General features: G+C 37.6%; 2 protein-coding genes across 7 annotated transcripts; one reads left to right on the top strand and one right to left on the bottom strand.

Annotated features, from left to right (window-relative positions):
• The first annotated feature begins 59 nt into the window (after positions 1-59).
• Positions 60-10,440, top strand: LOC110830714 (uncharacterized). 6 transcript variants are annotated; one of them, XM_022065970.2, is made up of 6 exons: positions 60-170; positions 1,823-2,020; positions 2,306-2,527; positions 6,280-6,462; positions 8,881-8,968; positions 9,074-10,440. In XM_022065970.2, the coding sequence occupies exons 2-6, from the start codon at positions 1,847-1,849 to the stop codon at positions 9,436-9,438; spliced, it is 1,032 nt and encodes a 343-aa protein (XP_021921662.1). In that variant the 5' UTR covers positions 60-170; positions 1,823-1,846; the 3' UTR covers positions 9,439-10,440. The 6 variants fall into 6 exon arrangements, with proteins under 6 accessions (XP_021921662.1, XP_021921661.1, XP_021921660.1 ...); XM_022065969.2 differs by lacking the exon at positions 60-170 and adding an exon at positions 1,078-1,206; XM_022065968.2 differs by lacking the exon at positions 60-170 and adding an exon at positions 1,083-1,278.
• Positions 10,441-16,917: 6,477 nt separating this feature from the next.
• LOC110830723 (E3 ubiquitin-protein ligase RNF181) lies at positions 16,918-25,131 on the bottom strand. Its single transcript, XM_022065988.2, has 4 exons — positions 24,880-25,131; positions 21,873-22,084; positions 18,762-18,871; positions 16,918-17,474 (listed from the first exon to the last, which is right to left on the bottom strand). The coding sequence occupies exons 2-4, from the start codon at positions 22,063-22,065 to the stop codon at positions 17,340-17,342; spliced, it is 438 nt and encodes a 145-aa protein (XP_021921680.1). The 5' UTR covers positions 22,066-22,084; positions 24,880-25,131; the 3' UTR covers positions 16,918-17,339.
• Between the last annotated feature and the right edge of the window lie 80 nt (positions 25,132-25,211).

The raw sequence follows: 25,211 nt of genomic DNA, 5'->3' as shown, positions 1-25,211 counted from the left end.
GTTTGTTAGTGATTTTCAGTTAACTACAGTATTACCGTAAATATAATTACGTAACAAAGTATCACCACAGCTGTTGACGTGTTTACATTACCTGAGAATTTTTGGTTGAGGTAAATTCATTATGGAGTAGGAGATGGGAGATGTGCAGGTGACAGCTGTGCCATAACAGGGTAATTTTTCAGCAATCATGCAGCCCCAATTTTATTGTAAATGTGACCCCCATTTTACAGGAATTGTTGCGAAAATACAAAGGAATCATCGCTTGTATAAATTATATAATTTCCACTTTTCAAATTGATATCCTAGAAATACTGATTTTGAATATATGTGTCAACGTCCTGCAATTTTATTGAATTATTATTGATGCAAGACTTCGCAAATTCAGATCAGTTGCATCCTGTGATTTACTACTTGAAAGCAAAAGCCATCTGTAACAAGATGGCTGTCAACTGGGTTGTTGTGCAAGGCAGTCTGGTAGAAGTTTACCGACGTTTCAGAGGTCCTTGCTACCTCCATCACCAGTCCCTGAAACGTCGGTAAACTTCTATCACACTACATCGTACAACAACCCAGAAGACAGCCATCTTCAAACTCACCGCCGTGAAAACCTCAAATCCTACATTGTGCACAATGCAAACCTTTTGAAAATATAAACAAACCGTATCTTGATTTTACGGAACGTAGACCCACTAGCCAAACTGTAACACACATAATAACAACATGAACCCTTAAAAACTCCGTGTTATCTTGCGGACAGTATAATGCTGGCACTCAAATGGAGGGGGGGAGGTGTTACATATAATGCATGCACAATCTTCTAATGCAGTGCATGGATTTTGAAAAGATGTTCCGATAACCTAGTGACAAAAATTAATTCCAAATGTCTTAGACCGTAGAATATTATATCCTTGAAATCGTCACGTCAATTACTGACATACAAATTTATCCTCTCATTTGTCCCAACACTAATTTTCATGCATATTAGCTGATGCGGCCGTCAGTTACTACACTTCAGTACTTGCACTGACACTTTATTTCCATTATATGCTAATAACATGCACGCAAGATCATTCTGTAGGAAGCGTCTGTCGGGAATTGTTCCTTGCGATCGTGTGCTCCAAAATGACTGCTTGAAAACAGCTGATCATAAGCAAGCATAATTTATCGTGAAGCATATATGGGCACTTGCAGTATTAGAAAGCATAAGTACGGCAGATATAAATTACAATAGTGTAACGTCATAGTGGTGTACATTTCTGTTGTGGACTTGGAATTAAGGTTAGGAAAAGAAAAATAGAAGAAGTGGTGGGTGGAGTCTGTTTGTTTTGATTTTCGAGTTGCGGTGTGGACTATACAGAGCGAGTAGATGTTAGTATTCCATGAAGTTTAATTGTTAAGATCCCTATTATATGTTTGTTGCGATGAAGTGCGCACAGAGAGATGTAAGCAACTAAGTCTGGATCATAGTAACAAGCCGTGATTAATTTTTAGCATTTGCACGATTGTAAGGGAGAAGAAAGTAACTACTTCTCACGTATTGATACTTGTTTCAAGTTAGCTTCAGCCCCTACAGAAAGTATTGCTCTATGCAAAATCAAGAGGGAGACAAAGTGGAACTTTTCATGGCATATGTATGTAAAATAATAACTGATAAATACAGTTTTTGTTGGGCAAATTATGAAGGATTTTCTTTTTATAAATATTGTTAGAATCTGTTTAAAAACGCTTGCATTCTTTATGTTGGCATAAACAATGGATTTATTTTGTAGGAGTTATTCAGAGTGTTGCATTGTATTACTGGTATATTTATCTTATGTTACAGCGAACGTTTACTAATTTTAAAGAAATGGGTGCCAACCAGGAATTCTGTTTGCGCTGGAGTAGTTACCAAGAACAATTAACAGAGGCTTTACGTTCACTACTTGAGAAGGAACTTCTTGTTGATGTCACTTTAGCATGTGATGGACGTTCTCTACGGGCCCACAGAGCAATTCTATCTGCATGTTCTAGCTATTTTCAGGTTAGAACTATTGCACATTTTCTATATATAATTAATCAGTGAATAAGACATGCTGCATAATCAGTTCCATGTCCTATTTCAGTTATGATATGATTATTCCATCACATTTGGTGTTAAATTTGAAGATTTGTAATTATGGGATTTATGTGTTGCTGTAGTTGAATCTTAAAATCCAGAATGCACCATGAGTGAATTATATACAATATACAGTACACTGAATTGTTTTGAATGACTGTTCATTTCATGAAAGAAGATCTATGGTTTAATCACATTTCTTTCTCCCAGGAGTTGTTTCAGGAGAGTGGCCATCCACATCCTATTGTAATTCTCAAAGATGTCAGGTTCGAGGAGTTAAAAGCTCTAGTAAAGTTCATGTATCATGGGGAGGTTACCATGAATAATGACTCGCTGCCTGGTTTCTTAAAAACTGCAGAGACTCTACATATTCGAGGCCTCACAAACAGGGTAGTGCCTATACATGAGGTGATATCTTCCCAGAGGACAAAGGTGATGTAATGCACAATATAAAATATGGGAAAGGAAGTACAATGATTTCATGTATTCTGAAGAGAAATATCTTAGAGTCAGTTAAAACATTAGAAGTTTCAACTGAAACTCTTGGATAACTAGTTTATACCATCTTTCCCTTTCTCATGTCATACTGTTGTTAATATGTACATACTACAGATATTTCTAACACATTGAAATAGGAGGAAATATGACTTCTTCTTCCTTAAGTCATTTCTACACTTGTGGGTTGACTTGCATAGGAAATGAGACTAATATTCATATTTAAACTGTAAAATTTAACAATATAAAATGAAACAGTAATAGTATATTTCATACTATTCATCATAAAGTACCTGCCTTATTTTTAGGAGAGTAATTAAATACAGTCTTAATGTTATTTTATTTGTGATTGTCCTAAATTTGAAAGATACATAATGATATGGTTCACCAAATCAAGCAAAATATTGTAAAGATCTTCTCTTTTAACTGAGTAATAGGCTTTCTTGAAGTCTGTTGCCCTGATGATGGAAGCTGCAAGGACCTCTGAAACGTCGGTTAACGTCTACTGACTACATGATGCAACAACCCAGAAGAGAGCCATCTTCAGACTCACCGCCATGAAAACCTCAAATCCTACAGTCTATAAATAGTTGATATTTGTGTCATTGTACTCCCAATTTTTCTCTAGTATCTGGCAAATGTAGAAAATATGATCAGTTGTAGATCTATTATGACGGAACCCACATTGATGATCCACAATAATTTCATTGATGTATGGAGTGAGCCTTGCCAGAAGAATATTTGATAAAATTTTGTAGGCGGATGATAAGAGGGAGATTCCTCGATAACCATTACTATCAGTCTTATCACCCGTTTTATGAACTGGTACAATTATTAGTTCTCATGCTGTGGAATTTCCTCCTCATTCCATATACAGCAAATAAGTTTCTGTATCTCGGAACACGAACATTTCGCCTACTGCTTTAATCAGTTCTGCTGGAATCTGATCAGTAACCGGGGATTTATATTTAGGTTCTGGCACTAATGGCTCAGCCATATGCACATCTATCTGCACAATACCATGAACCTCGTCTTTACCTAGTATTGTTAAAATGATTAAAATCGAGACGATTGAAATGTTTAGGTTATATAGCCCACTTGAGAGAGAAAAAAGGAATATACGTTACTGGGAGACCTTGCAGAATAGGGCCACTAGGAAGACAAGCATAGGTGGAATTTGAATGGTGATGTTGGACTCTCAGGTTCTTTTAGAAAAGAGAATTTCTTGAACAACTGAACACTCATTAGCAGCAGCAGCAGAAGCAGCTCATTTAACTAATTCACCTTACACTTGTACTTTATTGTTATTTTGCATATCTGATACTGAAGTAAAGTACAAATTTATAAGGTGTACAATTGTGTTTTGAGTTATTTTCAGATTTTACATCTTACAAGCTGTTTTGATGGCAGTTTCATTAGTTGTGCATAATTAATTTTCTATAGTTACATAATTTTCAAGCCATGAGAAACACAGAGTAGCTGTGAACTGCAGTACTGCATTCATATCACATTAGTTACTATTCAGTCTGTGTTTACCTCATTACTGAGCACCACAAATTGAGTCTGCATTCAGAAGGTAACCAATTTGAGCCTCTATCCTGGACTGGTGACCTCTGGTGAAGGTTCTTCATGGCTGGTTAATTCTTCCACAAAACTGCCTTGAAACATATACCTGCTATCTTCTCCATTTCATTGCAGCTGTACTATTTTTGTCCTTTTTATTTGATGCTAAGTACCATCTGAAATTCACAGTGTCATTAAGTAACAAATGAATATACTTTCTTCATAGTGAAGACATACATAATAGCATTTTCACCTTGCTGTAGCTTTGGGATTTAGGTACTCTCACTTATCCATAGTTACAACCATGCATGTGTGCATCACAAGCATTATCAGATGTCAAGGGTATAATCCAAGGGAATAAATGAGAGATGGATATGAATCTACTAAACATTTGATGTTTGTTTTCTTATGTTGAACTACACATTTCAGCCACACGTGGTTGACGTGTTCTCTGCAGTTACTGTGCCGACATTAAAAACCCAAGTGTTTCTTTCATTTTATGGTTACAAAACAACACAGCAAGGTGCTGCACTACAGAATATATTAAACACACTTGTGTTTATACACCATATTTATTTGTATGAACCACTGCCCTGCCATTCCTTAAAAAGAGAAGCAATTCAGTTAAGATAATAAAGGGAATTACATGAAGGATAAGTATATATAATACAGGGATATTTCTCTTCACTATTATTTACTATTGTAATAATTCACATTACAGTTTGCATTATAAATCAGAACTTGTATTTCAGTGTCATATATCCAGAATGACCACAAAATTGTAAATAAAGCAAAAATAAACTGAGTCAGATGCCTTGAATTTTACTTTATGAACCATGTATGAGAAACATATATATATAAATAAAATAAGTCCGAACATTTGTATCCCCAGAAGTATGCTATATGTGTGTTTTACTGTATTATGTCTCAGCCATGGGAAATATTTTGTTGGCTGCTCATGTACAGTGTGATCTGATACCTGGAGACACTTTTCACATGTAATAATCCTTGGTGGAGTAAGTGTATGGTCTGTTCTGGCTTCCTTGGCCATCTTCCTAAGTTTAAATCAGAAGCCCCTTTTAGGAATCTTATGTTTTCTCTGTAGATGATGTAGCCACTTCTCTAGTTCTAGTATGGAAAATATACCAACATCATCTTGTAATTTTATTTTTCATCATATCCTGGTAAGCTGAAATCTTGAAAAGTGTATTTTTTATGTTGGCACTTATTTGTTTACTTTTTGTAATATAATTTCAGGCTATATGACCACAGATGGAATTTAATTTTAGGGTGAGATTAGCAAATTATCAGGAAGTAAACTGTAAAATGCCCCATAGATAATCAGTTAAAATGTACAATTATACTGCGCTAAATAAATGCACAAATTAACTGAACTGAGCAGCCAGTCTCTGTTGCTCACACACATAACAAATAAGCTGTGCATTCTGCAGTCATAGCTTAATTTTCCTCTTATAGGATATATGTGCTTTGATCAGGAGTGTCTTGGTCTACAAGGAACAGAAGTTTGTCGAATTACCACAACAGTGGTTTGTAAACATTACCTGCTGAGGCACCCAGTTGTTAAAAGTCTCTCATTGCTCAGCTGTGAAATGCTGAGTGCATAAAGTTTATTTTTCAAAGCACAGCATCCCTTATAACACTGTTGTTACACTTGTTCATTATATGTCTCATGCTTGCCAAATACTATAAGCCACATGGTTTATATCCCATACTATAGGCAAACTCTGATAACATTCAGGAACTAAAACAAAGCTTTTTTCTTATTTATTACCAGCTGAAGGAATTAGCATTTAATTGCACTTCCTCACTACACATCAGTTCCACTGTGCATTTTACTGAGGAAATGATGACAGATTTGCTCAGTTCAAATACTTAACCATTCAGATGTATGGACTGCACAGTTTACTCATATCTTAGAAAAGTCATTATGTCACACAGTTAACTTACAGACTTTTAACTGATTGTGTATGGAACCCTTAACACTGAGTTCCACAAATTGTTATTACTTATCATATCCCAAACATTTCAGGGATGAGAGAAGACAGACTCCAACTCTCTCTCCTCCTAAATGCAGCTGTGCCTTACATTTTATCTTTATTACATAGGATATAGAGGAACCACTGTCACAAGAAGTAACAGCTGGGGAAGACAGTAATTCTGCAGACAACATTGCAAGTACTGAATCAACAAATGATACAGGAAAACCACCTGAACCTAAGCGGATAAAAACTGAGCCCCAGATTTTGCTAGTTGACAACATACAACAGAGGGATGAAGGTAGTCTTCCGGTAAGTTGACATGGTCGCACGTTGGCTGCATGACTTGTTCTCTCACCTTGCATGCAGCGGAACACAGTAATGTCTTCATTTTGAGATATTATAGGTCAAAATGTTTTAGATGTTGTGTGATATGTAGAAGAGAAGATTTTCTATATGTACTGTACATCACTAAGATTTGGGGTTTTCCTTATTGCATAAAAACTTGTCTAATACGGAAGTTTTGTTGGTCCTGGACTTTTCGATTTAAAGGCCTTCTGACATTAATTTGGTATCATCATGGGTGTATTTTTATTTCGGCATTATTTATTACCTGCATAGAAAATATGACATTATGGAAGCTGGCTCATCTCCTTCAGGTTACAGGAAGAACACTTGCCCTTTGAGGCACGTCGGATAAAGCTAGTATTACTAGCAACTGGAATAGACCAGAAGTGGATTATTTGTAAACTGTACAAAGTGATGTGTAAGTCACTTCACTGAGATCAGTTTGTTTATACACTGTGAAATAACAATCATAATAAATTATGTTACATAAATAAGAAAATTAATGCAAGTACACAGTGGACAACTGACCATAACAGCAGACCACAAACCAGTGACAAAGCCACGGTGAAATTAACCACTAAATCAGAGCAGGCACATATTAGTGTACCAGTAAATAACATGAACCCTTCTAGAACATGTGTGAAAATAGCACTTCAGTTGAGCACTTTCAGATCAAGTTATTAAAATACTTCTCAGCCTTGTACTCAGTGTTTATTTGAAAGTTACAGAGTTTAGCTGAAAATAAGGGGGTAATTCCCACCAACAAATCTTAGCTGTTGGTTGTCAAGGGAAGTAAAGTAAAAATATTTGTAAAAGAGGGGAATGAGGCCCTTTTGACAAAGTTTATGAATGTTATAGGACCATCCTTCTAGAGCACAGTGACATTGTTATAATGGATTATAACCCAAAATAATGATCACAAAGCTATGTTACATGATACAATGCATGCCATGTCTTAAAAGTCTGTGGTGGGCCAACTAGGGATACTAATTCCACATCTTTAAAAGACATGCGGGGCCTTTCAGGGTTAATATTAAAATTTAAGAACAGAGTTTTCATTAATATCTTAGCTGTTCACATAAGTTGTATGGTTTAATTTCTGCAATTGCCCTATTCATATCAGTCACCACCTTACTACCCTTGACATACCTTTACACATAGTCTTTACTTCAGAAAATGCTGGGATTGTGGGGTATAATCTTACCCACATCATGGGCATCTTTCCTTCTTCTTCTTCTATGGCTCTCCGGTCCGTATTCGGTCCATGGCCTCCTCATTTCTCCTCTTCCATTCGGAGTCCGTCTGTCCGAGCCTTTGATTGAGGTTTCGAAACATCTTCCTTTTTACGGTGCAAGGTTGTTAGCCTTGCGACCAACCCCCAACCTGGAGGACCAGGGTACCTGTCTTAGTCTGACCTCTCCCCCTCGACCAATTTGGCTAGGGAGGCCCTACCAGTAGCTATGCTACCGCCAGCATAACTCTTGGGATCGCTGAGGTACTCAAGCCCCACCACCACGACAAGGTGCAGGTACCATTAAGTGAGGGGCATCTTTCCTAAACACCTATTATTCTGCTCACTGCCATAATTCTGCCAATTTGAGGATTTTGCATTGGCTAGCCATGCAAATAAGAAACTTGGCTTAATATTTCTCATACCTGAGAAAACTCAGGAAATGTGAGACAATGTTTGATAAATATAAATTAATACAGAATGTACTTTTTTACATAATGACTTTTATCTTCAACTTGGGCATGCACATATCACACAACAAACCCTGAAGAACTGAAACGGAATGACTCTGAGTAAATTATGTATTGAATTCCTTGTTTATTAGACTCAGTTTAGAAACTGTGCTGTTGCTCAGTCATTGCTTGTATGGACTTCCTGTTTTATAGCTTTATATTAAAGGCTATCAGGATTCTGAAAGGTATACCATCCTTCCTCCATCCACATGACTTATACTGACATAGGAATTGTTGATTTTTTCATTTAAGTTTTTGTGTCAGAATGATCACATTTAGAACAACCTGGGAACAAGGTATACATTTGGCAGCCACATCTTTCAAAGTTATACACTCATTTAGTTTAAAACCTTTCAGTTATTCTGAGTAGAGATGAAATTTAAATACGGGCCTTCAAGAGACCAAACCATTCATATCAGTTCATACTGTCATGGGCTGAACATCTCACCATACACTTTTAAAGATCTTGTCATGGTTTCAGTGAGTGTGTGGTATGTGGTAGCAGGATGGTGCACAGGGTTAGAATTTTGTAGATGATGGCAAATGAGATTAGAGTTTAAGTATATGTAAGCAACTGTTGTTCAGTTGCATGTTCAAATATTCTATTCCCGTTTTCTCCTTTCTTTTCAATATATCCAGCTTTCTACACTGGATGGCATCAGTCAGCTAGTTTTACCTGTCCTTCAGGAGGATTCTAGGCCTTCCAGCCAGTTCACAATTAATCAAGGTAATAGATGTGTGGATCTTTCAGATGTCAATATAGATGGATATGATTTTCAAGTGAAAGTCCGTGAACCTTAGCTTTAAAATTAAAAAAAAACTTCATTTTCAGGTTTATGTCATTCCGTGCTACCTCGTCAGCAGCAAAGCCCAAATAATCACAGTCTCAGTAGTTTTAGTAATCGACCATTCCGACACAGAGTACTATGGAATCATGATCAAATCCTGCAACTGGAGTCTTGGTACCTTGCAGACAGATATCCCACTGGCCAAGCCATGCGCCATTATGCAGATGCACTAGCAGCCATGTGTCCAACCGGCGCAAGTCCCACACGACAAAATGTTGATTACTGGTTCCAGAATCGACGACGGAAAGACAGTCACCCTGAAGTCTTGCAGCAACGAGAAAAAAAGAAATTAGCAAAGACTTTATGGGGCAATATTCTTGATCAAAGGGCAGGACATAGTGGATCGTGATAAGTGATTTTAAATATACACTATTTATGTACCTTTGATATAATGACTTTCCAATTCTAAATACTGGGAAGGATCCCTCCTTTCATTCTCTAGAACACACACAATTACGTTCTCATTTTATAGAACTTAAGGCTCAGATTTCATGTTAATGTAAGCTGAAATTAGATGGTAGGTTAGAAATGAAAAAAAAAAAAAATGTTGCAAAAACCAGTTACAAAACACAACAATAATTTTCTTCTTGCAGCTTTTTTATTTTTAATTTAGATTGGAATATGGCTGAGCTGTATCAGTATATTAAGTTCTTCAGGTTAAGTTCACAAGACTGCATAAATTTCTGGTTGATTACAACTGGTAACATGAAATACTTGAATACTGTTATGACTGGTAACATCAGTCATAACATTTCATATATTGGTTATATAATTCATTGTGTATGTGTGCATATATTTAATTGATGTAGCCGATGTTGTGGTGTGCTTGTGGAATATACAAAATAGAATGTGCAAGAACCAGTTTCAGAAGAGAATTAACTTTTTGAACACTGACAAGGGGTGAGAACGCAAGGATGAAGATGAAAATGAGAAACCGCCTCATTAAATATTCCATATTGTAAATGCATTTAGGTTATTTGGTAATGTTTAAATACCACCTTAAGATAAAAATACTTATGAATCTTTTTGTTCAGCAATAAAACTTATATTTACTTATGATAATACTATAGTTGCATTAAGTCGTCATTTGTCATTATTTATGCTTGTACTCTGGAGAGAGAACTGTAGCCTCATCTCATTAGGTAGCTGAGAATTGTTTTCATTCTCTGCTTGGCCTATGCATTTAGAAATTATCAAACGTAATACACAATGCTGTTTGGTGTGGCCATGAAACCAATCCCAGGATGGGCCTCATGCGTCTGGGTCATATTAATAGTGTTTTAGCAGCATACCTACATCACATGTGCATCAAGCATGTGATTTATAAAATAAATTTGGAAGGTGATATGAATCTTCACATTATTTTATGATATCCTTCCTTCTCCCTGCAGTAGTGAAAAATGCAGTTTTAGATTCAGGGATGTACAGATTAAATGTAGTTTTTTAAACCATAATGGGGAAGAGTATTTTATAAATGGAATAAAGCTTATGAAGGCTTACTAGAGCATTGTGTAAGCTTCATTGCTTACAAATTAGATACTAATTTGTAAATATCTTGCTTGTTCAACAGTGCTCGTAAAATATGCATTGATAAAATAGATACATTTCTATGAATTGAGTATGTGGCGACAAAGTAAAAATCGTAGTACCCTATTCATGTGACACCTAATTACGACTCTTTTTCTTGGGAAACAGTCACGGTCTTCTGCTGCATCCGACCTTGTTTCATTCATTCTTGTCTTAGTATGTTTATATATGGCCAATGTAGAAGTAAAACTGGCATCTGCTTGAAGTCAGTTTTGACAATTTTAGTAGCTATTTATGGCAAACTGGGACAAAGCCGAAGACCAATAGTAATTATCTTGTAAGAAATAAAGACTTTATCAAGTTCTAGCTGTCATGCATCATACTCCCCACCCTTGCAAAGATCATATCACATATGGCAACACTTGGGATCAAACCCAGGATCCTTTTAAAATAATAATAATCACAGTATTACTACTGACAATTTCCTGTCACACCCACAGAGTGTGGCATAAAGAACACCTTTGGACATTTTAGTGTACTCCACAGAGAAAAACTCTCCAATTTTGTTTACTTAAAGAAGTAATCTGCAAGAAAACATTTATGGCGCAGTTTCATAATTAATTCAAGCAGCTGTGAGTGGAAAGGTCAGAACTAATTTTACTCTGAAAGAGACAAATGCTTATAAGGCATTTTGCACTATTCTAAGCCTGGATGTATTTCAAAAGGCACTTTAAATTAATATACCTGATAGCATTAATAAAAGTCTTATGACAAAGAAATAGAAAGGTGTTCAATGCAATCCAGTTCTCAGGAAGATAAGAAAGAATCTCTTCACACAACTGATATACGCAAACTTTTGTTTTGTACTAAAGATGGCCAGGTAATTAACAAAGACTGCCATTGTTATGCTTCTACATCAAAACATTCATTATCTAATGAACAATAGTAAGACTAAATCTTACTGGCATAGCAAGGACAGTGTCACCCAAGGGTAAATTATGACAATTTATTAAGTTTACAAATTTTTTTCTTCATTAGATAATATACTATACTATATACTATTTTCTTCAACTAGAATTAACATGCTTCTCCTTACATTTGACATGCTAATGTACAGGTTGTCCAATAAGTCACCATACCATCTTATTTCACTGTCAATACTTGCAGTATTTTCATGGAGCCCTCCTAGTTTAGTATTAAAAAGTCATTGCACTCTTACCTGTTTACGGATCCAGTGGATGTATGTGAGTCTCTTCATGATTATCAGAGCTGAATGTATTGCCAGGTCCTTCAAGACATCCTCCATGCAGTGTTATGGATGCAGAGGTTTCATCTACAGTGGCCTGTAACCTGTCATTAGTGATGTACCAAGGTGCAGCATTTTATGATTCCCTAAAGCCTGTTGTCAGTTGAGGGTAAGGTCCTGTCGAAGCCAGGCGTGGAGATGGTTGCAGATCCCTGACCAATCCACTAGTCATGAAATGCCTGAGAAATTCATGCGGTGGACCATCTTACTGGAACCGCACCCATTTCATTTCTCAGTTCTGATAATAGCTAACATCACAAGATTTATAGGTCTCTCAAAGAAATGCAGACCAAGTGGTGACTGGCACTTAAACCTCCCCTCAGCATCATGTTCGGCGGGTTGTTTTCCAATTTGATGGCGAAATGAGGGTTCTCTTTGGTCCAGAACACAACATTATGGATTTGGGTACTATGGTAAATTGCACACTGGTCATAAAACAGAACATATTCTTGAGAGACAGCCATTGGAAACATTCCAAAAGACAAGTACACGCTGTGCGATGTTGACTTCTATTCTGGTGACCAAGTTCATTTATGAATGCTGGCCAAAATGCCTTCATACCAGGTCCTTCACATGATGAAACATGCTGAACGTACTTGAAGTCTTGCTGCCCATTTACTTATGGACTTGTGCAGTGAACATTCGATGGATGCAGAAATACTGCCGCATGTTGTGGTTTCAGTAATGGACAACCACTTTAATGAGAATCTTTCATAGCTGCCATTGAAAACACATATTCCTCCCATGACAGCAGTTGCTTTCCAAGGTGACTTCCCAAACCATTGCTCACCTTGCTGCACTGTCTGACACGTGTGGTAATCCACGTACCCAACACTGGCAAGTAAGTGCTCCTTAGTTGAATGCAAATCATATCTGCTGTTAATAATGATCAAGTAAATGGATTCAGGCCATGGCTCATAACATCACTGAACACACTAACTGTATCATGCTGTGGTCAGTAATTCATAGATAGGTACCATGAAAGTTATTGTAATTATTGAAATAAAATAACACAGAAAAACAGTGACTTCTTGAACACCCTGTAGGTTGCAGCATGCCATAAGAGACATAATGTGATGCACATTTCTGGAATACCTTACGATTATGATCTATTACTACAGTTTCTCTACCAGAACATGTATGTAGTATATATTCATTCAAGATGGGCAGATCCGTTACATGAATGAATGAACAAAAGAGTCCATTTTTGAATTCATTACATAATAAACATTAACACGATCACTTATGCCCCAGCTGCTTGTAGGTGTAGTGTGGCCATAAACATTTAGTTTTCATTGTTCCAACTTTTAAATTACCCTAGCAGGCAGCATGTGTATGTGCACAACACTAGTATCTTAAAATTCCCAGGTTAAACCTTATCAGATGTGCATCGTGGCTGTGGGAGCCAGATGGCCATGTCACAGAAGCATACTGCCACCCAACCATTAATCGTACAGTACAGTTGGCAGTCCCTTACTGCAGGGATTTAAATTTCCTGTTCTCATATGATGTCAAACCAAATGGTGTTCACTTGTTGCTTTGAAATTTTCTCTTCTGTAGTCAAATTCGGTATAAATCTTAAAGTATGCATTCGATTTTCCAATAGCACTTCGCGGTCAACCACTTTTGCTCATCCAAGTCGTTGCAATACAGTGCCTTCACTGTTTTCCAGGCTCATTTTCTGTTAGTAACTTTGTTTCCCTTCATACCTAAGTCAGTCACTGAAACGTCTCTTTTTGCACAAACTTACCTTAGCTCTGCATTGCATTTTTCCTTTTATAACCCAGCCACTGTGTACTGAGTCTTCCAGTTCCAAAGATATCCACATATCATAAGTGTACCTAAACTGATCCAAATAAATACAATTATAACTTTGTTATACTTGGGAATAAATTGATGGAGTATGATTCTTCCTTCGTCCACAACTGAATGTTTTATAAAATGGTACATTCCCTATGCTGTATATTGAATATTGAATGTGTAACTCATTTTAAAAAGCTTGTTATAATCTGTAACATTTCTGGCTTGCAGGGAATTTATTTCATGAAAACTGTAAATATTTTAGAATGTGAAGGAAATGAAACACGTGAAATCAGTGTAGAGTATAAAATATTAATGTTGTTAATACCTTATCCAGTAGTTTGTGATGATGGTCTATCTTAATTCTAAAAACTAGAACATAATCTAGTTCATCACACTAATAGCATTTGTCCCAGAATGTGCTTAATTTGTTTCTGGGTCACAGTTACTGTCAGGACAGGGAAAATTTTTTCAAAGACCATGAGAAAATCAGTGTAAGCAGCTGTTCTGAATATGGAATTGAAATTTGATTTTCTATACCAATGCACATATGGTTTATACGATAGTAATTTACAAGGTCAGACAATTTCAAATCACTTACATATAAGAAATGACTAAAATGCTCCATAGCACTTCCATCCAAGACAAAAAAGCTTCAAGGCATACCCATCTGATCTGCTAGTCGCTTCAGCACTAGAGGTCGAACAAAAGAGAAAATATTTGATGCTTTAATAATAGCCAATGATAACAATGGCAAGCTTATTCAACAAGAAGTCTCTCATACTCCACTAATTATATGCCACTTGTGAAATGTACTTTTAGAAAACTCTGAAGAACAGATAGTATATAATGCACAAGATTAGAAAAACTGCAACCTATTATGAAGGAATAAATGTAGAGTACTCTTTTGTCTTAGATGATGAATTACTTTGTACTGAGCAGTTGTCCTTTAAGGTGAATGTTGTAATTCCATTTAATAAAAGTATTTTGAAAAGTGACCATGTATATAATACAACCCCAGCCAAACCAAATGAATCCAACAGTGCAAAGTTTCCTTGAGTAGCTAACAATTTCTCAGCTAGTCAAATTCCCTGTCAGATTTGAACCCAGACCACATTACATGAGCATCCAGCTCACACTGGGCATGGTGGATGTGCCGAGTAGCCTGAAGTTGGTCCCTTGGTAGATTGTCTTGCCGGCCTCAGCGTGGATGTGATTATGGAACTGTAGGAAGCATGGGATTGTGCCTTGGCCCCTGTGTCACAGTAAGGGCAGGGAAAAGAGTCTTTGGCTTTATTTATTCAAAGGCTTCAAATCTCCAAACATAGTGAAGAGTAGCCTCCCAATAGAAGTTAACTACGTGAGATCTCAGGTTCTCATGATGGTATGTAAAAATATGGCTGTCTTGTGGTTTGCTGCACCATGCAGTCTGACAGAATATTTCTGGCATTTTAGATGTGCTTGCTGCCTCCATCATGAGGGCAAGCCATCTTCATACACACTGCTGTGAGAACTTGAAATCTCAGATTTAAGATTAGTGGCAATGGCTGGGTTCAAACCTAGACATCTTGGATACTAGTCCACTGTGCCAACTATTAAAACACCAGACGAGTACAGCCAACTTCAGCCAACATTGTTTTTCAAATATACCTAAGAGAAATTATAATATCCAACATGTATACACTACAAATTAAGACAGCTTGGGAATAAAACATCACACTTGAGTAACATCCAAACAACTTGCAAAACTGGCCACAAGTTGAAATTCAAGATCCTTGTGACATAACCTGCTTGAGTGCCAAGGAGAAGAGATCAGGGCTGAGTGTTTCACCCAGAAGAGCCTTTTCACCTCATCAAAACACAAGTGTTTTCAAAGTGATTCTTCAGTGGTTGACAGACTGTAAGATGAATGAGCAAGATAACTCCAGCAAAATTGTTCCAGGAGTTGCATTTTGATTCAGGCTATAATGGAGGGGGGCACTGTTATGATGAAGGATTACTTTCATTGGTAAAAGCCACTCTCAGTTCCCAGAATACTGTGTCAGAAAATGACATCAACAACACCTTTATGACTTTTCTTCAAGTACCTTTGCAGCTGCGTAAGACTGAGTCCCATTCACAATGCATTCTGTTATGCAAGCACCTTGCGATATCCAATGCATTATCAGTATTATGGTATACTGTACTGATGGAAATGTTTGCATTCATCATTACCCATCTGTTCTCTCAGATCAGGTTTTCCACACGAGCTGCCTTAACTCTGCAGTCCTTTTAAACATATTGTCATCCTTAGGTTGAAAGACTATATATACAACAATTTTTGATTAAGATCCACTACATGTTTCAACCTTAACTGGTCATCTTCAGGTGGTTCTCTTAAAGTGCTTGAAACTATTATATGTAACTAATAAATTGTAAACATATTTGAAACAAATTACACTCTGTAACACACCATGTCTTTAACTCCAAAGAGGTCCAACTAAGAATAGACTCCAATGAATGAAGTCTTCACAGGCAATCAGCAGTGTCAGGTTGCCATAAAAATTGACATTTCAAAATCTAGCTCCTCATCATCAGGGAATGTCTGTTGAGCCCAGAACATCCACACACACACACACATATATATATATACCTGCTTGGACAAGTTGCTGTCATTCTTGGCTGCCAATAGGGCTAGTGGGTGGAGTCACATGATTAGCCCTGCTGCACCTCGCTGCTCCAAGCCTACTGCCAATGAAATCTTCGTGTGCATACCATTGTCATGAGCAAAGCTGTAGCAATCAAGTCATGGTACTGTAACCACTGTGGAAGTAATGTCTCTACTAACAAAGTTGTAAGTATTCACTGCAGTAATTTTCTTATTTCACATGTAAAACATCATTTGAAGATAAATGGCTGTTTCTTTCAACTTTATAAGCGTTAACAGACACCTTTTATTCTTAAAAGAATCCACATCATGTTACAGTACTCTGCTACTCATACTGCTAACAGATTAGAAACAATCTTTAATATTGTTATTTCAGCTGCAGAGGACATAGAGTCAAATGTGACAGGAAAATGGTATTAATGGCAGATAAACAAGGATATAGCAGGAGGTGATCATAGCCTGGTTTTAAGTACTACCTTGGCACTCACTTAGACAGACTGAAGAAAAGCACACAAAACACACCAGGGTAGTCAATAACACACTGAAAGTTCATACCAGGCATCTCCCAAGTACAAGTTGCAGTAACTGCTCATACTATGTAGTTGGGAGACTTATTTATATAGTTAAACCAGCTTACAAAAACAGCATCACTTACAGAAGACATGAACATCATGTAATAAACAATAACTGTCCATCTAAAGAGCGGCATTTCATGCAAAAAACACATCACACATAGCAGCAAAATAAAACTCTATACACCAATAACAATGCAGAGAATGTCACAAATTATCTTCTGCGTATGAGCTACTTTACACCCAAAGGATACTTTCAAGATCAAGTCTTAACAACATGATGATATGACCCATTCCCAACCTAGCGATATTTCATTTTGCATAGCCCTGGAGAAGTCACTGTCATATTAAAAGTATATGCATCTTGTATAGCAGTTTACTATATTTCACGTCACATGTTAAGAAAACATAGAACTGTGTAACGTTTCTAACTCTGCTTCTCGCTGTTTAGCTCTCAGTTTTTCTTTCCTGTACATTTCATATTCTTCATCATCAGTTGGTAGTTCATGACGACACAGAGGACAAGAGTTGGTCTGAAACAAATAAAAGTACTTGAAGTTAAACTATGCTTATACTAAAACGGATTATGCATGCCCGATCTAGAGGTCAGCTTCCAGGAGCCATGTCCAGAAGCTACAAATGTTACAATCCAAGTGTCTTTGTATTGTGTCTAACACACCTTGGTACATTAGTAACAGGCAAATTCACAAGGATATGGAGATTCCATTCTTCGCTGACCACATCAGAGCAATGGCTGAGAGTTTGGACTCAAAGTTAGGTGATGTGAGTATAAAAATCATTTTATCTACTTTTCTCTGTTTTCAGGCTCGTTAATATTAGGCCATAACTGAGTTCATAGCATAAAGGTAATGACCAATGCTCTCCCATTGCTTGGAAAAACCAATTGATACGTAAAGCAATCACTATATGGTGCTAGAGTAGTAAATAACAGAACACTGGTCAATGGAAATACAAATTAAGTCTGTCATAGCACTTATACTAACCACATAAGATTATTTAAAAAAAATCTGGGTGCAGAATGGCCAACCAATCAAGAAGCTAACTAAGGGTGGAGTCCTGCGCAAGTGCAAGACATTGTCCCTTGCTAGGTAACACCATTCCTGCATACAAAACACATTGCTGGAAATGGTAAACAAAGCCTTATAACTAAAACAGGAATTTGCTTGTGCTAACAGGGGTTCTGTCAAAGCGGAAGCCTCGACTATTCAAACTAGGGGCCGTTGCTGCTGATGAGATGTTATCCCGTCAGGCAACCTGTCCTTCATGCAAAGGATTTTGGTTGGATGGTTCTCTGGAATTTTAACCCAGAGTGGGTGGGAGGGGGGGATCACTTCAGCTGAAGGCCTACATGATTGGGGATGGCTGGTCAAGCCCCTTTTGAATTATACCCTAGCATTTCCTTAAGACTGAGGAAAAACACGGAAAACCTCAGTCAGAGTAGCCGAACGGTCAGAACACTCGTTGTGCCGACTTGGCTGTCTTTTCAGGGACAGCCTTGGCAGGCATGATGATCATGCCCTCTGTCAGCCCTCAATTGGCACAAGTGCCTCCTAAGTTGCTGGACTAAGGGGTTCCCCACACCAGCTAACTTAGAATCGAAGCTCTCGATCAGTGCTCTGATGTGGTCGGCGAAGAGCGGGATCCCCAAATCCTCGTCAATTTGCCTGTTACTAAAGTACCAAGGTGTGTCTGTCGCAATGCAAAGACACTTGGATTATAACACTTGCAGCTTCCGGACATGGCTGAATAGAGATTTTTCTTAGCAATTTATACATGTGAAAAATTAGAATTACACTTACCTTTTCCAACCATGGCAATATACATGATGAATGGAAGGAATGTTTGCATGGCATCACTTTCACAGTTTCTCCAACTGTGTATTCTTTCAAGCATACAGGACACTGTTCACCTGTTATAAAAATATCATTAGTCCTGCCAATACTTAAAGAATCCCCCCCTAAAGCCATACCACAGGAGGGGAACAATATTCAAGCAGGGGAAAGCTTCTCACGGAAATACACAGCAGGGACCTAGTCCTTAGCATGTGTAAGGCAGCTGAGAACATCTGGTAAGAGCCATGAATATGAAAAGCTAATGTGGCTATGGTAAAGCTATGACAGGTAAAGCAAGACGATAGTGGATACTCAGCCTGCTTACAAGAAACAACGTCTCGGAAAGACTGCAGTGATCCAAAGTAAAAGAACTAGCAGTATTAAAGGGTTAAGAATAGGAACAATAAATTAACTAGAAAGAATACATTTTGAGAATGAATGAAGACAGAATTCCAAAGAAGGTTTCAAACACGAATGTGAAAGTAAAATGTTTAAGAGGAAAACCAAGATATGGATAGGAAGAACAGGTTAAGAAAGATGTTACACAGGGTGAAAGAGGGTCATGAGAAGAAACTGAAAATGAGGAGTTGTGGAAAGACAGAGAGATGAAGAGGCTTGATTGTCAGATGACCAACTTCAAATGTAAATGTCTGAGGAAGAAGAGACAATAGATATATTCCTACATCCTTGTTTCTGCACTTTCATACCCCACATTTTTATTATAAATTTCATGGACATGATGGCAGATCCACCTGCATGGCAACAACTTCAATAGGGATGATAGTTTCACTCAGAGCCGGGCCTGGTATCCTGTCATAAAACTGCTGTCCGCCTGGAAGGCCAAGCCAGCAAGAGTGAGCACCTGACCTCGACTGCTGGTTCATATTGGTCAGCATGAAACAAAGCAACGGACAGGCCACCAGCAACACCATGCCGTCCACTGCCAGTTCCCATCAGCAAGTGCACTACAGAAGACCAGTTTGTTACGCAGCTGCCCTGAGGATGAGGGCAGAGACGGCTCTCAAAACGTTGGCAGAGGATACGGTGTATTCACCATTCAGCCACCTGACGCGGCTTGTAGTCCAAGAGTCTTTCATCAACTTCAGTCGCCATGAAAGCTTCACTTTATACATGATGGCAGAACTTAGGAAGAGTAACGATGGTAACCAGTCCCAGCAATCAGTCAGTCAGATATCCCATAATGGATGCAAGAATCATGTTTTTCAGTCTGCATTCCAGGATCCTGGCAAATAACTTCCAGTACGCCCACTTTAGCTGATTTCTTCAAGAGGGAAAACTACCTCACTCAGAGACATTAAAAGTGACTAATAAGAATGATGATGGCTTTGTTCTGGTCACTTCTGTACACTTATAGTCACAGGCCATCATGAGCCAATTGGCTCCACAGAGTTGGCATATAAACCATTCATTTAGCATGAAGCAGACACTGTATCTCTCTCTCTTTTTCTCACAATACCACTCACCTTCATTTTCGTTGGTGACTTTAGTTTTAATGTATTCATATTGAACTTACATCCTTTGAAGGTGAAGCTCATCTAAATAATATTTAGTAACTCATTCTGTACTGGAAAGAAAACTGAGCTTATCTCCATAACAAAGATACACTTGTTAATGTTGTTTAAGACAGCTTTCTGCAAACGTTTTTCACCTGAACCACATCCTAATTTGTCAAAGACACAAGACAGCACACCAGTAAATTCTGCCTCATGAACAGGGGGTACTAAACAGAAACATGGTCATAAGTATGTACCTATATACTGGATTACTCATAATTGCCCGACACATTACAAAAAATCGCCAGACTTGAATGGTGCAAAGGATGGTAACGCGTGACATGCCGATAGAAAGAGGAACTTTCCAATTTTGCAGTAGCACTTGGAGGAAGACGGTTTTGCTGAAAAACTGATTTTCACCGACGAAGGTACGTTTCACGTTTATGGGAAGGTAAACAGACACAATGTGCGGGTATGGGGAAGTGAAAACCCACATACTACAATTGGGCACATTTGGGATTCACCGAAACTGAACATTTTCTGTGGCATATCTAAAAAGAACGTGTACAGGCCATTCTTCTTCGCTGAGGAAACTGTCACTGGCACATCCTATCTTTAGATGAAGGAGGAATGGCTAATGATGCAGCTTCATGATCACAGCGATGACTTCATTTATCAGCAAGAAGGGGCTCCGCCATACTACCACTGCCTCGTCCACCCATGGCTACCTCAATCAGCATTTGCCACAACGTTGGATTGGACGCATTGCTGCCAATGACCATGTGCTGCTTCGTTCACCACCCCGATCACCTGGCCTGATGCCATGTGATTCTTTTATGGGGGTACGTTAAGGACCAGGTCTTTGTACCGCCTCTGCCACGGGATCTGCCTGAGCTGCAAAGACAAATCATCGCTGCCATCTCACAAATTGATTGTGACATGCTGCAGTGGGTACGGGCAGAAATGGATTATCGGCTTGACGTCTGCCACATCATAAAGGGCCGACACATAGAGCATTTAAGGGGTATGTAAAATAAACTTGGAGAGTTTCTCTTTTTATTGGCATGTCCTACATTACCATCCATTGCACTATTCAAGTCTAGAGATTTTTTGTAATGTGTCAGAGAATTATGAATAACCATGCACAAATCCCTGCCTTATATGAAAGCAGATATATATACAAAAACATTACACACTACATAAAACTACTGATGATGAACCTTGTGTGTGTATTACAAATTCTAAAAGAAAGTATAATATATTGGCTTTCTAACTACGAAGTGCAAATATATAATTCCTCACAAAAAATTACCTTAAACCTTTGGTGTCATGTCAATTTTGGAACACTAGCTTAATGGAATAATGCTCATTTTACTGATCCATAAACACAAAATCAGTTACATAGATGGGGAACGAACAGAGAAGTCTTACATAAAGGTTTAAAATTCATTCTGAAATAAATATTGTGACAGAGATACAGTCCATTTTTAAAACAAGTGGCTTGTGAATTAGTGACAAACATACAGTATTCCTTTCCATAATTTAATCAGGTATAGATATATACCAGAAATTTTGATTTCCTTCTCCTGCAAGTTCATAATGGAAGCCTTTGATGCAGATGGTGGCAGTCTCTGTCCATGTCCCAACTCCTCCCACATCCCAAAGTCCCTAAGTAATCTTGCCAAATGCAAAAGTTGATCTGGTGCTTGCCCTGGGCCCAAAGGCTCCCAGCCCATTTCTTCAAAATAATCTGCCATGGCTGTCTACAAAGTAAACCTGAAACAAAGTAGAATTACAAAACAACACAAAAATACACACAGTATGACATATTGAAGTCACAAAACCTATTTTATCTATTAACCAACAAACTCACAAACTTAATCAACATCTGCTGCCATCAAAAACACTGGACACGAACTAGACGAGACCTTTACAGCCACTTGGAGGTGTTAATAGTGGTTAGGTTGCACTGATGTACTATTTAACAAAGCTGTATCAAATGCCAAAGTTAAACTAATTTAGAATTGCAGCAATAAATCAAAATTAAATTAACAGTGACATTAAAAACAGATTAAATTTTAAGAACACCTGCTACCATCCACTCCAAAATCTATTAGTTGAGGGTGTTGAGGAAAATATTTTAATCCATGAGAGATGTAAAAGGAGACTGTAGGAAACCGCATAATGAAGGGCTTCAACAAACAATATTAGACTGATAAGACCAAAAGGGGACAAAATGGGCAGGACATGTAGCAAGCATGGATGAGATGAGAAATGCATATAATGTAGTCAGAAAATCTGAAATGAAGAGACCACTCAGAAGACTTAGGTATAGATGGGAGGATAACATTAAAATGAATCTTAAAGAAGAAAGGTGGGAAGATATGGAATGGACTCATTTGGCTCAGGACAAGGACTAGTGGCAGACTTATACAACATGGTAACAGTTTCCTGACTAGATGAGTGACCATTAGCCTCTCAAGGACTATATTACATGTTCTACATGAATTAGGACATTATAAGAAATTAAACTGAAAAAAGTCATCTCTAAACCAGTATATAACCCACAAGAGGAGTATGTATGCTATATAAAGTAACAGAAGTGTGGAAAGAATCACACCAAGAAACCAAAAATCATAGCTTTCATAGAAAAGAAGCATCAAAATACAAATTGATAATACAATACAAACACACAAAAAACTACATGCCATGTATGCTGTTTGGGGGGGAGCTCCTACTCTTTCTTGACCTCAGCAAGAGATGGGGGTGAGTGGTCAGCATCATGCCCTGGCCACGCTTTACCCCTAGGAAAGGACCCCGGTACCCATTGGATAGGAGGCTGGGTGGGCCCCAGAGCCAGTCTGGACGCAGAGGCTAGAGGAAAAATCCTTGCCCCCATCAGGGATCGAACCCCAGTCGTCCAGCCCGTAGCTAGTCACTATACTGACTCAGCTATCCCAGTCGGGGCGTGATGCTGACCACTAACCCGCTTCTAGTGCCGAGGTCAAGAATGAGTAGGACTTGTACCTTCTCTCCCCCCAAATGCCTACATGGTGTATAGTGGGGCAGCTTTACTTTTTTCCTTGGACATGACTTTTTTTCTCAAACAAATCTAAAGTTGGTGATAAGTTTGGTTTAGATAGTTTAATCTGATTAAATCTGTGGTACATGAGATTTACACAATTGAATGCTTTAGCAAGATACTCCACCAACATGCACTTTATTATTTAGTGCACTTAAGATTTCATCTGTAAAACTGAACAGGGCTCTATCAGTTGGGAGATTTTTTCTAAATTGTTCACCTGCAAAGACATTGTTAGAGTTTAAGAAATCACTTACTCTCTTACACATAATTATTTCAAGTATTTTAGAGAATGCTGTTAGTAACAAAATTGGTCTGTAATTAGACATGCAAGATTTTTCACCTTTTTTATATAGAGGTTTAACTTTTCAATATTTGAGTTGTTCTGGGAAAGCTCCTATTGCCATTGATTGACTGCACAGACAACTTAGAGGAGCACTAAACTTTAAAATTAGACTACTTTGCTTACTTCCATTTGATCATAACACATGAAATTATTTTCTGAGGAAACTTAGCAGACAGCAAAAACATATTTTACATTTAAAGGAAAATCATTAAAACAATGGGAGGTGCTAAAAGGAGAGCCTCATATAGGGAATTGTTTAAAAAATCAATATTCTTCCACTAGACAGCAAATTCTCGCTCTCATCATCAGTGGGTAACACTGAAAAATGTTAAACAAATTCAGATATTCACAACATACATACAAGATACAGATATAACCTTCATGAGCCAAATTCCAATCTCAGTAAATATCAAAAAGGAGTTTACAGTACTGGAATTAAGCAATTCAATAATCTTCCCTCTTCTATAAAAAGTCTGAATCATGATATAAAGAAGTTTGAGCCAGTACTAAAAGAATATCCTATCTCACTCCTTCTACTCCATAAATTTGCCTTGACCAAAAATTCTTAGCTATTATACATACATGTAAACAATATTGGTTATGCTTTCTTGTGTAACAATTTTTGGGGTAATACTGTCAACAATGTAATGGGCTGTGAGGAGCCGTGAGTGAATGTTAAAGGCTGTAAGGCTGAAATTGCATGTTTCTTTTCCATGATGTCATTCAGTAAGTGTAGTTTCAAGTGAAAATAATTCTAAAAATATTCCAGTAAAAATGAACTCAAGTTAAACAAAAACTGAAAACAAGATTAGGAAAAATCCAAGCCGTAAAATACGGTTTGATTCCACTTAAGCTGAGCTAAGCTAATGTGGCCTAACCTAACAAAAAGACAATCTTAACCAGGAAACAACACTAACAGATAATGTTAAAAAAATTCATGGTGTCAGACTCATACAACATTCTGCACAAACTCCAGTATTATATACCACGAACGAAAAAACACGTAACTCGTGTTGCAGCTATTCAGTACCGTATCACAAACTCTGATATCTTTAAAATAGAATATATAAATTATGGCAAATTTCAATCACTATCTCGTGTACTAAAGAAACGGTACTATTACAAACTACATAGCAAACTTACTTTTGACTTCAAAATATAGTTGTTTTATACACACAAACTTTAAATTACCCTACAAGACACCATTACAAGCAAATTCTTACACAGATTACATTCCACATTTGAAATTCCTGTACGTCATGTACATGCTCACAGATTAAAAGTACCAGCAAGAATTCTAATGAATTCTGCGATTTGACAATCAACTGTGAACACGGTGTGTACACAATTTGCTGTACATTATAATAACTTCACAAACTACAGATTGAATGCACTTGATAACAGCACGGATCGTACTTGTAATGTCTTGCATCATCCGACAGGGATTGATAAATACTACGGCCGCCGCTATGAGA

The sequence above is a fragment of the Zootermopsis nevadensis genome, unplaced genomic scaffold (genome assembly GCF_977971745.1).
Source record: "Zootermopsis nevadensis isolate Lab colony 2312 unplaced genomic scaffold, Znev_1.0 Znev_ptg000007l, whole genome shotgun sequence".
Lineage (NCBI taxonomy): Eukaryota > Metazoa > Arthropoda > Insecta > Blattodea > Termopsidae > Zootermopsis > Zootermopsis nevadensis.
Note: the sequence above shows the minus strand (reverse complement) of the source record. Positions and strands in the feature narration are given on the sequence as shown.

Coding starts and splice junctions, on each gene's coding strand:
- LOC110830714 (XM_022065964.2), top strand. CDS start 1,587: ATGCAAAATCAAGAGGGAGACAAAGTGGAACTTTTCATGGCATAT. Junction 1,632..1,822: donor TGGAACTTTTCATGGCATAT/GTATGTAAAATA, acceptor CTTATGTTACAG/CGAACGTTTACTAATTTTAA. Junction 2,021..2,305: donor CATGTTCTAGCTATTTTCAG/GTTAGAACTATT, acceptor TCTTTCTCCCAG/GAGTTGTTTCAGGAGAGTGG.
- LOC110830723 (XM_022065988.2), bottom strand. CDS start 22,065: ATGGCAGATTATTTTGAAGAAATGGGCTGGGAGCCTTTGGGCCCAGGG. Junction 18,872..21,872: donor GAAGGAAATCAAAATTTCTG/GTATATATCTAT, acceptor TTTTTATAACAG/GTGAACAGTGTCCTGTATGC. Junction 17,475..18,761: donor TATTGCCATGGTTGGAAAAG/GTAAGTGTAATT, acceptor TATTTGTTTCAG/ACCAACTCTTGTCCTCTGTG.